General features: G+C 36.9%; 1 protein-coding gene across 1 annotated transcript; it reads right to left on the bottom strand.

Annotated features, from left to right (window-relative positions):
* Positions 1 to 5,595: 5,595 nt before the first annotated feature.
* Positions 5,596 to 6,507, bottom strand: LOC136172229 (olfactory receptor 4K15-like). Its single transcript, XM_065941425.1, has one exon. The coding sequence runs from the start codon at positions 6,505 to 6,507 to the stop codon at positions 5,596 to 5,598; it is 912 nt and encodes a 303-aa protein (XP_065797497.1).
* Positions 6,508 to 11,710: the final 5,203 nt, after the last annotated feature.

Raw genomic sequence — 11,710 nt, 5'->3', positions numbered from 1 at the left:
TTTATTTATTTTCTTCTTTTATTCAGCTGGACAAGACTTCCAATAAAACACCATAAACATTAGTGTTGACAAGAAGCATTTTTTGTCATTTCCAACCTCAGGGAGGTGGTAGAGGGATTCCCAGTATTTCAGCATCAACTATAAATTATGCTGGAGATGTTTTGCATTAATCACTTATCAGAATAAGTAATTTTATTTCTAAATATACAGCTAGGAATTTTATTACAAAAGTGTATTTGATTTAATGAAATGCTTTTTCTCTATTTATGGAGATATTTGTATGATTTTTCCTTTCTTAGCCTGGTGATTGATTTCCAATTGTTAAATCAACCTTGCACCTCAGGTATAAAATTAAAATTTGTTGTCATATATTATTCATGTCAAATTTATACCTGCTTCATAGATGAATTGGGAAATAGGATTAGCAAGTGGTCTGAAACCCCTACTCTGTACTTTGTGAACCTCTTAGAAGAAGAGAAAATACAGAAAGAAATATAGAAATGACCTGGTAAGTCCCCTTGAAAGCATGATAATTGGACCCGTTGGTGATATTTCTATTGAAAAGATAATGGGGTTCTTCATCTATAGAATCCTTTTAGGCAAGATACACTTGACCTGTCTAGGTTGCTAGTGACAAATCAGCCTATAAATTTATTAGCTAGAATCGAGCTGAAAAATGTCAATGAGCTATGCAATTATCAAATTAAAAGTTGAAGGAGTTTCATGACCAAAATAAGCTCCCTTTGTAAATTATGTTATATATGTATTATTGTTTGATTCTTCGTTTGTTATATCTGATTCAAGGTGCAACTTACAATAGTATGAAAAACCCTAGGGACTTATGGTCTTAGAATTCTCCATGCATGACCTTTGACTATAGCTGCCAGCATCTTTTGAATTATTAATTTTGACAGTATTTTGGCAGCATCAAAATTAATAATTTTGATAGTATTTCAGACAATCTTATTTTGTTATTTTACAGGGAAATAAGTGTTCCTTCTCTTTCTCATCTCAGGAGAAGTTTATGTAAAAAATGTTTCCTTTTTCATTCTTAAATACTTTGCAGTGTTCATCAGGAAAGTCATTGAGGCTGCATGTTTCTGTGTGGATCACGTTTCTGTCAAGGATCAGTTGGCAAAGAGGAAAGACGTTACTTGAACAGAATTTAATATAAAAAGTAAGCAGGTATAATATTGCCAACTAGATGTCTGAGAGAGTAAAAAAGAAAATTTTATTACCATGAAGGTAACAATTGTAGGCAGCAGCTACTGCTCACGGGGTGGGGAACAAAGTTTACGGCCGCTATGGAGAACAGTGTGGAGATTCCTTTAAAAACTGGAAATAGAACTGCCATATGAGCCAGCAATCCCACTACTGGGCATACACACCGAGGAAACCAGACCTGAAAGAGACACGTGCACCCCAATGTTCATCGCAGCACTGTTTATAATTGCCAGGACATGGAAGCAACCTAGATGCCCATCAGCAGACGAATGAATAAGAAAGCTGTGGTACATATACACTATGGAATATTACTCAGCCATTAAAAAGAATTCATTCGAATCAGTTCTAATGAGATGGATGAAACTGGAGCCCATTATACAGAGTGAAGTAAGCCAGAAAGATAAAGACCAATACAATATGCTAATGCATATATATGGAATTTAGCAAGATGGTAACGATAACCCTATATGCAAAACAGAAAAAGAGACACAGATGTACAGAACAGACTTTTGGACTCTGTGGGAGAAGGCGAGGGTGGGATGTTCTGAGAATAGCATTGGAACAAGTATACTATCAAGGGTGAAACAGATCACCAGCCCAGGTTGGATGCATGAGACAAGTGCTCAGGGCTGGTGCACTGGGAAGACCCAGAGGGATGGGATGGGGACGGAGATGGGAGGGCGGTTCAGGATGGGGAACACATGTAAACCCATGGCTGATTCATGTCAATGTATGGCAAAAACCACTACAATATTGTAAAGTAATTAGCCTCCAAAGAATACAAAGAAATGGAAAAAAAAAATGATAGAAATTTAGTGCTGTAGGAAGGGATTCCTATGGAGTGAAACTCCCTCTTTGGAGGGAGTGTACCTGCCTTCTACTTTTTCTCTGAACTCAGAAGTGTGGCATGATAGAGTCTGAGACTCAGATATTTGAGGATAGGGTGCCGGCTTGCTGGTGAATGAGACTAGATCTGAACCTGTAGGAAAAGTTGCACCCTGGGTTCAGCTCATGCTGTAGGAAGGAACTATTGCTACAGCGACTATGGTAATGCTCGCACGCAGAGGGAAAGCCCAGAATAGCAAACAGGAAGGAGTCCTTTTCCCCTTCTCTAACTTTGCTGTCTTTCTCTCCCATGCTCTGTCTTCAGGGGGTAAAATGGAGCCAGATGTGAAAATAGAAGTGTCATATGCAGAATCCCAGGAGCAGAAAGCAGAGTATAGAAGTAGAAAGCAGAGTTGGGAGGCAATAACAAATGAGACGAAAAATGGTTTAATTGTGGGTTCAATTTGCTTAATATTAATAGAGTCCCTGCAAGCATGGCTGTATCTGCATTCCACATGTTCTTATGTAGGTATTATATTTTTTATTAGCATTCAGTTCAAAATTAGGGTTATGATTTGGGCAAGGGTTAGTGCAAAGAGTTAAGATTAAGGTATGATATATCACTATTTAGTTTTTAGGTATTGTTATAAAGATCTTACTCAAGAAATTATGACTTTCTGCTGTTTATAGGAATGAAGTAGAAGTTAACATTATGATGGTATGTCAGTATAATTTATTCAGCAAATTACATACATCATCTGGGGGGGTGAAATATGTACCATTTTACATGCAATTTCATTTAAAAAGATCGTTTGATGTTGATTTAACTGGGCTTGCCCCATTTTAACCCTACTAAGCATAACACCAAACATGATTAAAAAAAAAAAAGTTTTTACTATCTATGTATGAATATGATACATGTGTCCATATATGTATAGATTTTACAGGGGCTGCCATGTAAAACCTTCTCTAGAAACCTACAGTGAATGAATGAGTAATTGTATTGTGTGTGTGTTTTGTTATAGTTTATTGTAAAAGGTTGTAGAGATTTTCCTTTAGTTTTTCCCCTAACTTTGCATTATATGATATTTGAAGTGTAGTTATCAAAATAAGTAAGTTATGAAAAAAAATGCACAAATGAGCAGTGATACAATGCTAAATAGAACATTACCAATACCACTCAAGTTGTCCGGTCTTCTTCTGGGGTCCATCCATCTCCTGGCTGGAATATTTGGCTTTGCTCCTCTCAACTTGTAGCTTCCATGCTGATGGCACGGCATCTGCTCCAGGTGTTCTGTGTCTCAGCCACTGGGTCAGAGGAATGAATCCTGAGCTGATAGCTTTAAAGCGGTGGCTTAAAAGGTGCATAAATCACTTCTCATATTCTGAAGTCAGAGAAATTTCAAAATCTCCTGTGAAGGTGGATGGTTATGTTGCCCAACTAAAACTTGGGTGGTGTACTGTTAGTAATAGGAAGAATAGGCATATGGACATTGGGGAACGCTTAGCAGCCCATTACTGACAAATTGTTTATTCACATGTTCAGCTTTACAGGACAGTGACAGACTGTTATTCAAAGTGATTAAATTAATTTACACTTACTAGCAGGACATACATTTTCTTTTTTGTGAATACATATTCTTGACAATAATTGTTTTTACTAAACAGGAAACTAACATGGGATACAGTAATATTAACTAAAGTACAAATTTTGTTTATATTTCACATAATTTTATGCTAGTATCCATTATTTGTTTGCACACCTTATTTAAGATTCCATATTGTATTTAGTTGCATTGAGTAGCTCACTTGCATGCAACAAATTCTGATAAATTCTCTTTTCATTTTTATTCTATTACATATTTTCTCATTGTACTTGTTATGGTGTCTTAGATATACCCATCATTAAAAGTAGACATTTAACTTCCAAATACATGGAGTTTTTAAAGATCTTTAATATTAATTTCTCATTTTGATATTAATCTCTCATTTAAATGCTTTCTTCTCTGCAATCACCCTCTGGGTTTTCAGTCTTTTAACGTAATTGAAGTTTTCAATGGCTAAGTCAAAGATCTCTCTTAGTAAATGTCACATTACACTTGAAAATATATGGGTTATTTTAAAATATCTTTCGATATTGATTTCTAACATAATTCCACAGTAATAAGAGAACAGACTCAGTATGATTTTAATATCTTTAGATTATGAAATTTTTTCACCTTGTTTTATGTTCCTGGATATGTTCCTGTAGTTCCTGGTTTATAGTCTATGGGAATTTGAATAGAATTTTTATCCTGCTGTTGTGTGAAAATTGTACAAATCTTAATTATGATGGATTGTTTTATGTGCTTTTCAGGTCTACTATATCAGTCTACTTTCTATTTATTCTGTTAATTTTTGAGAGTTTTATATTGAAACTCCAATTAAAACTCTTAATTTATCCACTTAAAAATAACTGTAACATATAGTTGAACTATATGTAATTTTGTCCTCTATTTTCCAAGTCTCCTATAAATGTGTTATCATACTTTTATAATTTAAAAAATAAAAGCTTCAGTGGAAGCTAAGAAAAAAATTGTTTTTACTGTTATCATTAGATATCTTGCCCATTTAATAGAGCAAGATGGTATTTCATAATGATCTTAATTTGCATTTCTCAGCTTACTAAAAATGTTGAGTGTGTAGTCAGTGAAATAAATATTTCTTCAAATTGTTCGCCTAGTCTCTAAGCCCCATTGGCTTGTTTATCATTTTTATTCATGTACAGGAAGTTTCCATATTTTTTTAATAAATTTATTTTTTGGGCATTTTCCTCATCATCTTACATAATCTTGCTTTGAAGCAATGAATTATTAGTTCTTTAATGTATGGAAAAACAATAATCATAAAAGTCATTTATTAACATAAGAAATAATGTTTTGTAAACACTTCTCCATGTATAATTTAAGAGGAAAATTTTGAGGGAAACTTTTACCTTTAAATCAAGATTTAACACTTGAAGATGGAAACTTTAAGGATTATGTTGTGGAATGCAAGTGTAATGTATTATGGTTTGAATCATTTATTTATTTTTCTAACTGGAAGCAGACCACTCAAATATCTTTAGTATATTCTGTAGCTAAGTAAGAGTGGATAAATCATGTGTTTTTAGAAATGAGAATGATAAACTACTGAAAGTGGTTTAGTAATATACAAAGTGCTTAGAATGGTTTGGGGAAATTAGGTGATATTTAGTAAATTCTGGAAATTATTATTATTTTAAAACTGTCATTATCATTATTGTTATCACTGGGTAAGTTTTTATCCTATACAAAGAATTATTTATGAAAAATTTTATTTCCTTCAAATGGTAAGAATTTTAGTGTTGCATTTTAATATATTTTCTTAGTGGAATAAATCACTGCATAAATTTGGGAATATGTACAGCTTATGGATACAGCATATTTCCAGTTCAGTTTATAGATCAGAATATGTCCAAATTGGGGAGCACACGGTGGAATTGCTAATTACATGAACGATCTAAAAATTACACCTTGAATCCATGTGCTAATGTATCAGTCTCTTTATGGCATTCTTAATCTCTTTATTTCTCAGTGTATAAATGGCTGGGTTCAAGAGAGGTGTGATTACTGTGTAAAATACAGCAAGAAACTTATCTACCCAAGTGATGCTAGGTGGCCACAGATAGATAAAGATGCAGGGTACAAAGAACAGCACCACCACTGTGATGTGGGAAGTACAGGTAGAGAGTGCCTTTGATGCCCCATTCTTGGAACGAAGACGGACAGTCACCAGGATGTAGGTGTAAGAGATCAGCAAGAGAATGAAGCAAGTTGTAGCCAAGACTGCACTGTCAGCATTTATCAACTGTCTCAGAGTATGAGTATCCGTGCAGGCCAGTTTGATCACCAGAGGGATATCACAGAAAAAACTGTCCACTATTCTGGGTCCACAGAAGGGAAGATCTAAAATCATAGCTAGTTGACTTGTGGCATGCACAAAGCCAATGATCCATGATGTCAGTACTAGCCAGATGCACTTCTGTCTGCCCATGATGCTGGAGTAATGAAGTGGCTTGCAGATGGCTACATAACGGTCATAGGCCATTGTCACAAGCAGTACCATCTCACCCCCTCCAAAGAAATGTACACAGAGGATTTGGCTCATGCAGCCCCCAAAGGAGATGGTTTTCTTATCGTTTAGGAAGTCTGTGGTCAGTTTAGGAGTGGTCACTGAGGAAAGGCAGAAGTCAACAAATGAGAGATTGGCTAAGAGGAAGTACATTGGGGAATGGAGATGAGAGTCAGTGATGATTAAGAGCACGACGAAAAGGTTTCCCAGGACGGTCATCAGGTAGAGTGCAGAAAATGGCAGTAAGAGGAATTTCTGGAGCTCCCTTGACTCACAGAGTCCATGAAAAATGAACTCAGATACCACGGACTGGTTTGCTTCCTCCATTTAGTTCATTTCTAATGTGACCAGAAGAAGAAATGAATAAGAACTTCTAGAAAGAAGAACTTAAAATTTAGGTGTAAGAGAGCAGATAAATTCTTCTCAGGTGCAGTGTTGAAATCTTAACATTATACTGAGCTCAAAATTGAAAACAACATTTTATGAATTTTTGGATGGGAACAGTCCTCTGATTAAATAAAGAAGCTAATTAAATGTAGAAGAACAGGTCAAAAACTTTATCCATCAGAAGGACAGTTCTTCAGTTCAGTTCAGTTGCTCAGTCATGTCCGACTCTCTACAACCCCATGAATCACAGCACACCAGGCCTCCCTGTCCATCACCAACTCCCGGAGTTTTAGGGCACAAACTACCACACAATTGCACTCATCTCACACGATAGTAAAGTAATGCTCAAAATTCTCCAAGCCAGGCTTCAGCAATATGTGAACCGTGAACTTCCAGATGTTCAAGCTGGTTTTAGAAAAGGCAGAGGAACCAGAGATCAAATTGCCAACATCAACTGGATCATTGAAAACGCAAGAGAGTTTCAGAAAAACATCTATTTCTGCTATATTGACTACGCCAAAGCCTTGGACTGTGTGGATCACCATAAACTGTGGAAAATTCTGAAAAAGATGGGAATACCAGACCACTTGACCTGCCTCTTGAGAAACCTGTATGCAGGTCAGAAAGCAACAGTTAGAACTGGACATGGAGCAACAGACTGGTTCCAAATAGGAAAAGGAGTACATCAAGGCTGTATATTGTCACCCTGCTTATTTAACTTCTATGCAGAGTACATCATGAGAAATGCTGGGCTGGAAAAAGCACAAGCTGGAATCAAGATTCCTGGGAGAAATATCAATAATCTCAGATATGCAGATGACACCACCCTTATGGCAGAAAGTGAAGAGGAACTAAGAAGCCTCTTGGTGAAAGTGAAAGAGGAGAGTGGAAAAGTTGGCTTAAAGCTCAACATTCAGAAAACGAAGATCATGGCATCTGGTCCCATCACTTCATGGGAAATAGATGGGGAGACAGTGGGAAAAGTGTCAGACTTTACTTTTTTGGGCTCCAAAATCACTGCAGATGGTGACTGCAGCCATGAAATTAAAAGACACTTACTCCTTGGAAGGAAAGTTATGACCAACCTAGATAGAATATTAAAAAGCAGAGACATTACTTTGCCAACAAAGGTCCATCTGGTCAAGGTTATGGTTTTTCCAGTGGTCATGCATGGTTAGGAGTTGGACTGTGAGGAAACCTGAGTGCCGAAAAATTGATGCTTTTGAACTATGGTGTTGAAGACTCTTGAGAGTCCCTTGGACTGGAAGGAGATTCAACCAGTCCATCCTAAAGGAGATCAGCGCTGTGTGTTTATTGGAAGGACTGATGCTGAAGCTGAACCTCTAATACTTTGGCCACCTCACGCAAAGAGTTGACTCATTGGAAAGACCCTGATGCTGAGAGAAATTGGGGACAGGAGGAGAAGGGACAACAGAGGATGAGATGGCTGGATGGCATTACCGACTCGATGGGCATGAGTTTGAGTAAACTCCGGGAGTTGGTGATGGACTTATGGGTTATGAAAAACAAATATTCTGATTCAAAAGTTTAGTAGTAATATATTTTATGAACAGTTTCTCCAGGGCTTGACTATACCTTTTCTGCAGGGAGAATGCATTGTTCTAAAATCTATTTAGATGCTTTTTATTTTTCAGAATCTATCTAGGGTAATAACCTAATGTTATATTTCTCATTATAGTATACGCTTTTTAGAAACAAATCAATTTCTAAGTTGATATGTATAGCAGATTGAATTAAACCAAGGTCTTCTACATACTCAGGGAGAAACTGTTCATGAAGTGACTTCAGAAAAGATGTTTGTGTTCCAAAAGAAACCCTAGACGCTGACTACAAATTTATAGTGCAAAATATTTTCATGCATTTTGATCTCTCCATGAGAGGAGATATCCATAATATTACATTTCCTTAGCCTAACTCCACTTATTAATGCACACTGACTGGTCCTTTGCCTTCTCTGGCAACAGAAATTTCTTATTTTAGAGTAGCCTAAAAGACAGGCAGATTTAAAATACTTTTACTCCTGACTGCCCTTATGGGGGAAAATATATTAATAAATTCTAACTTCATTTGCACTTACACTATTCCTTTGCATTATTTAAATTGACCTCTGTGAACTGTGGGCACATATATTTTCTATTTTCTAGAAGCCAGAAAGCAAAGCCTTTATTTCCTTTCTTCTCTCCGTCTCTCTATCCATCTGTCCCTCCCCACTTCCTTCCTTCCCTCCTTCTTTATTTCTATTTTTCCCTCTTTAATGTCTCTTCATTTCTCTCTCTATATTGTCCTTTTTTTATCTTTTTACCTGTTGGAAACACAACATTTATCTTCAGTCTAGTTACTAATGTTTTTAAGTTGACTCACTAGCACTTACTATTTACCAAGTAAGCACTTTAAAAATCTGTCTATTTTGTTAGTTATTCCTTCTATAGGACTTGAAACATTTTATATTTCAGCTAGCTGTGTACAAAATTGCCTTTTTTTTCACTTTTGCCAATAAAATGTTTTCTCAATGATAATGAGAAATAACATCTAAATGTAGATTTCATGTCTTATTGTGAGATTAAACATCCCCCTCTCCCCATCAACACACACCATTTTAAAGGACTATTTGCTTTTCTTTTTGTTTGAACTGCCTGCTATTCTTCTGGGCACAGTTTTACTTTTGATTTTGCTGTTATTTTCTTTCCTCAGGTTTTTTTTTCTTTCCTCAGAAAAAGTATGACTATTTTTTAAAATGAAAATCAGCATAAGGACTATGGACTGTCACCATCTCAGTATTGAGTTTAAAATTATTTTGCTTTGTTATTTTGGTAAGAACACAACATAAGATCTGTGTTATTTTGTTGGGAACACAACATGAGGTCTAATAAACTATGTATGCACATGCATGTTCAGTTGCTCAATCATGTCGGATTCTTTGTGACCCCATGGACAAAGGCTCCAAGGCTCCTCTGTCCAGAGGACTTTCCAGGCAAAAATACTGAAGTGGGTTGCCATTTCCTACTCCAAGGAATCTTCTGGACCCAGACATTGAAACCAGGTCTCTTGCATTTCGTGAATTGGCAGGCAGATTTTATACTGCTGTGCCACCTGGGAAGCCCCAATAAACTATGTACACACATATTATTTTAGCAATCGTGTTTCTTGTCCTTTTGCAGATGTGAAATTTGATTTTCCCACCTTAAGTCTGAAAGTACTAAAACTGGAAAATAAACAGGTTTGCCTGACTCCAAACTTTCAGGATAGCTTCCCTACCAAAAATGGTTTCTATAGGAATCTCGAATTTCAGAAGATTAAGGAAAGTAAAAAAGATTTCTGAAATAAGATATTTAGTTCTTTAAAGAACTGACTGAGACACCAGCAAATGTACATAGCCAATAACAATAGGAAAAGAGGTAAAAGTTTACATTAATATAAATTCAGTTCTGTTTGTCTTTAAATTGTAGAGTACTTTGCCCTATTGATATTTGACTGAGACTTTTTTCCATTTACTGCTTTGATCAGTAGTAGAGCAAGTAAAATATAAAAGGAATTAGAAAATGTTAATATAAGTTGGGGGCTTCCCTGGTAGCTCAGATGTTAAAAGAACCTGCCTGCAGTGCGGGAGGCCTGGGTTCAAACCCTGGGTTGGGAAGTTGGAGAATCTGTGAGAACTGATCTCACTAACTTGGGCCTCTAGAACTTTTAAGATTGTAGAAAGGCAGTGTATTTTGTTAGTTTGTGAAAATGTTGTTAGGAATCCCAAAGTCCCAGGAATTGATTGAGAGAGAAAGCCCATAATCTTTCCTATAAGCACATTAACTAAATAACATCTTTAGAACAGTAAGCTTCATAGATAGGTATGAAAAAATGCTAAAGAGGTGGGGGACATCAAGTCAAAATAGAGGAGAAACATTGAACGTGAAAGTTCAAAAATCAGATAGATTGGGATATACTTACCCTATACAGATCACCTCTGAAACCAGATCCTTTTCTTAACTGAGAAGGCTTACTCTAGATTTTTCTTTTAGTCTGACATGAAATCCAAGTAATTTTCTGCCATTTCCCACAGTGTTGGTGAGAGTGCGTCCTCAATGTGGCAAATGTACACTCTAAAGAGTAGCCTCTGAGTTTGGAAACTTTCCGTATCTGTGTTTTAATAAAGCCATATATTTGAAAAGTCTCTCCCTGTCATGCTCCTTGGGGATCCTAAGTCTTCAACTTTCCCTGAGGAAAAGTTGGGCTTTGTGTGCATAATAAAATAATGCACCCTTGTAAAAGCTAAAGTTAGTTCAGTTAATTACACCTAAAATTGTAAAAGAAGGAAGTTTAACACATTCAAATGTTCTGAATTTAGGAGGATATAACATTTTTCCTTTTGTTCTGCATCTACCATGTCTTGAAGAGAACTAACATGCCAGAATCAGCCAGTCCCAGAAGTTAGATGACTTATGTGAATGGGCAGGTGACAGGCAGCTCACCCTCACCTCATCATTTTGCAACTATGCCCATGACTTAGGGGCCTACTTAAACTTCAGCTTCCTGGGACTTGAGAGGAATAGTAGGTCTCAATGTTCTCAATGCTACCTTGAGCCAAGTTCTGAATGTTAATGGTTTGTGTGTTAACCATGTTATAAGCATTTCTGTATGTGATGAGAGTGTTACTGAATTCACAAGCCCCTCTGCCTGACATACACTGAGGCCCATCAATACTAAACATTAGAATTTGGAACAGAGAAAGGTTTATTACACATTCATGCAAAGAGATGGGTGGCTTATGTCCTAAGAACCCCAAAGTTCCTAAAAGCTTGTAGCAAGCCCCTTTAAAAGCACAAGGTGAGGGATGGGTGTGGTTAGTTGTCACAGACTTCTTGGTGTCAGATCCTTTGTCCTTGAGGTCAGGTCATGGTCAGGTAAGGATGTTCCTGTAAATCTCTACCAGATGAATGCTATTCTCTGTCCTGACCAGAAAGGGCAAAGTCCTAAGGCACAGCCTTCACCCTCCAAGGTCCAGGTCCTGGCTAAGAGGAGGGAGAGCTCAGTTGGCAGCTCCTTCAGGGCCAGGTCCCCACATCCTGCCCAGCTGTCATCCCTAAGGGAGCCAGGCAACTGGCCCTCAGTCTCCTCAGGCTGCACAAATGGG

Source organism: Muntiacus reevesi, chromosome 7 (assembly GCF_963930625.1).
Source record: "Muntiacus reevesi chromosome 7, mMunRee1.1, whole genome shotgun sequence".
Classification (NCBI taxonomy): Eukaryota; Metazoa; Chordata; class Mammalia; order Artiodactyla; family Cervidae; genus Muntiacus; species Muntiacus reevesi.
Note: the sequence above shows the minus strand (reverse complement) of the source record. Positions and strands in the feature narration are given on the sequence as shown.

Coding starts and splice junctions, on each gene's coding strand:
- LOC136172229 (XM_065941425.1), bottom strand. CDS start 6,507: ATGGAGGAAGCAAACCAGTCCGTGGTATCTGAGTTCATTTTTCATGGA.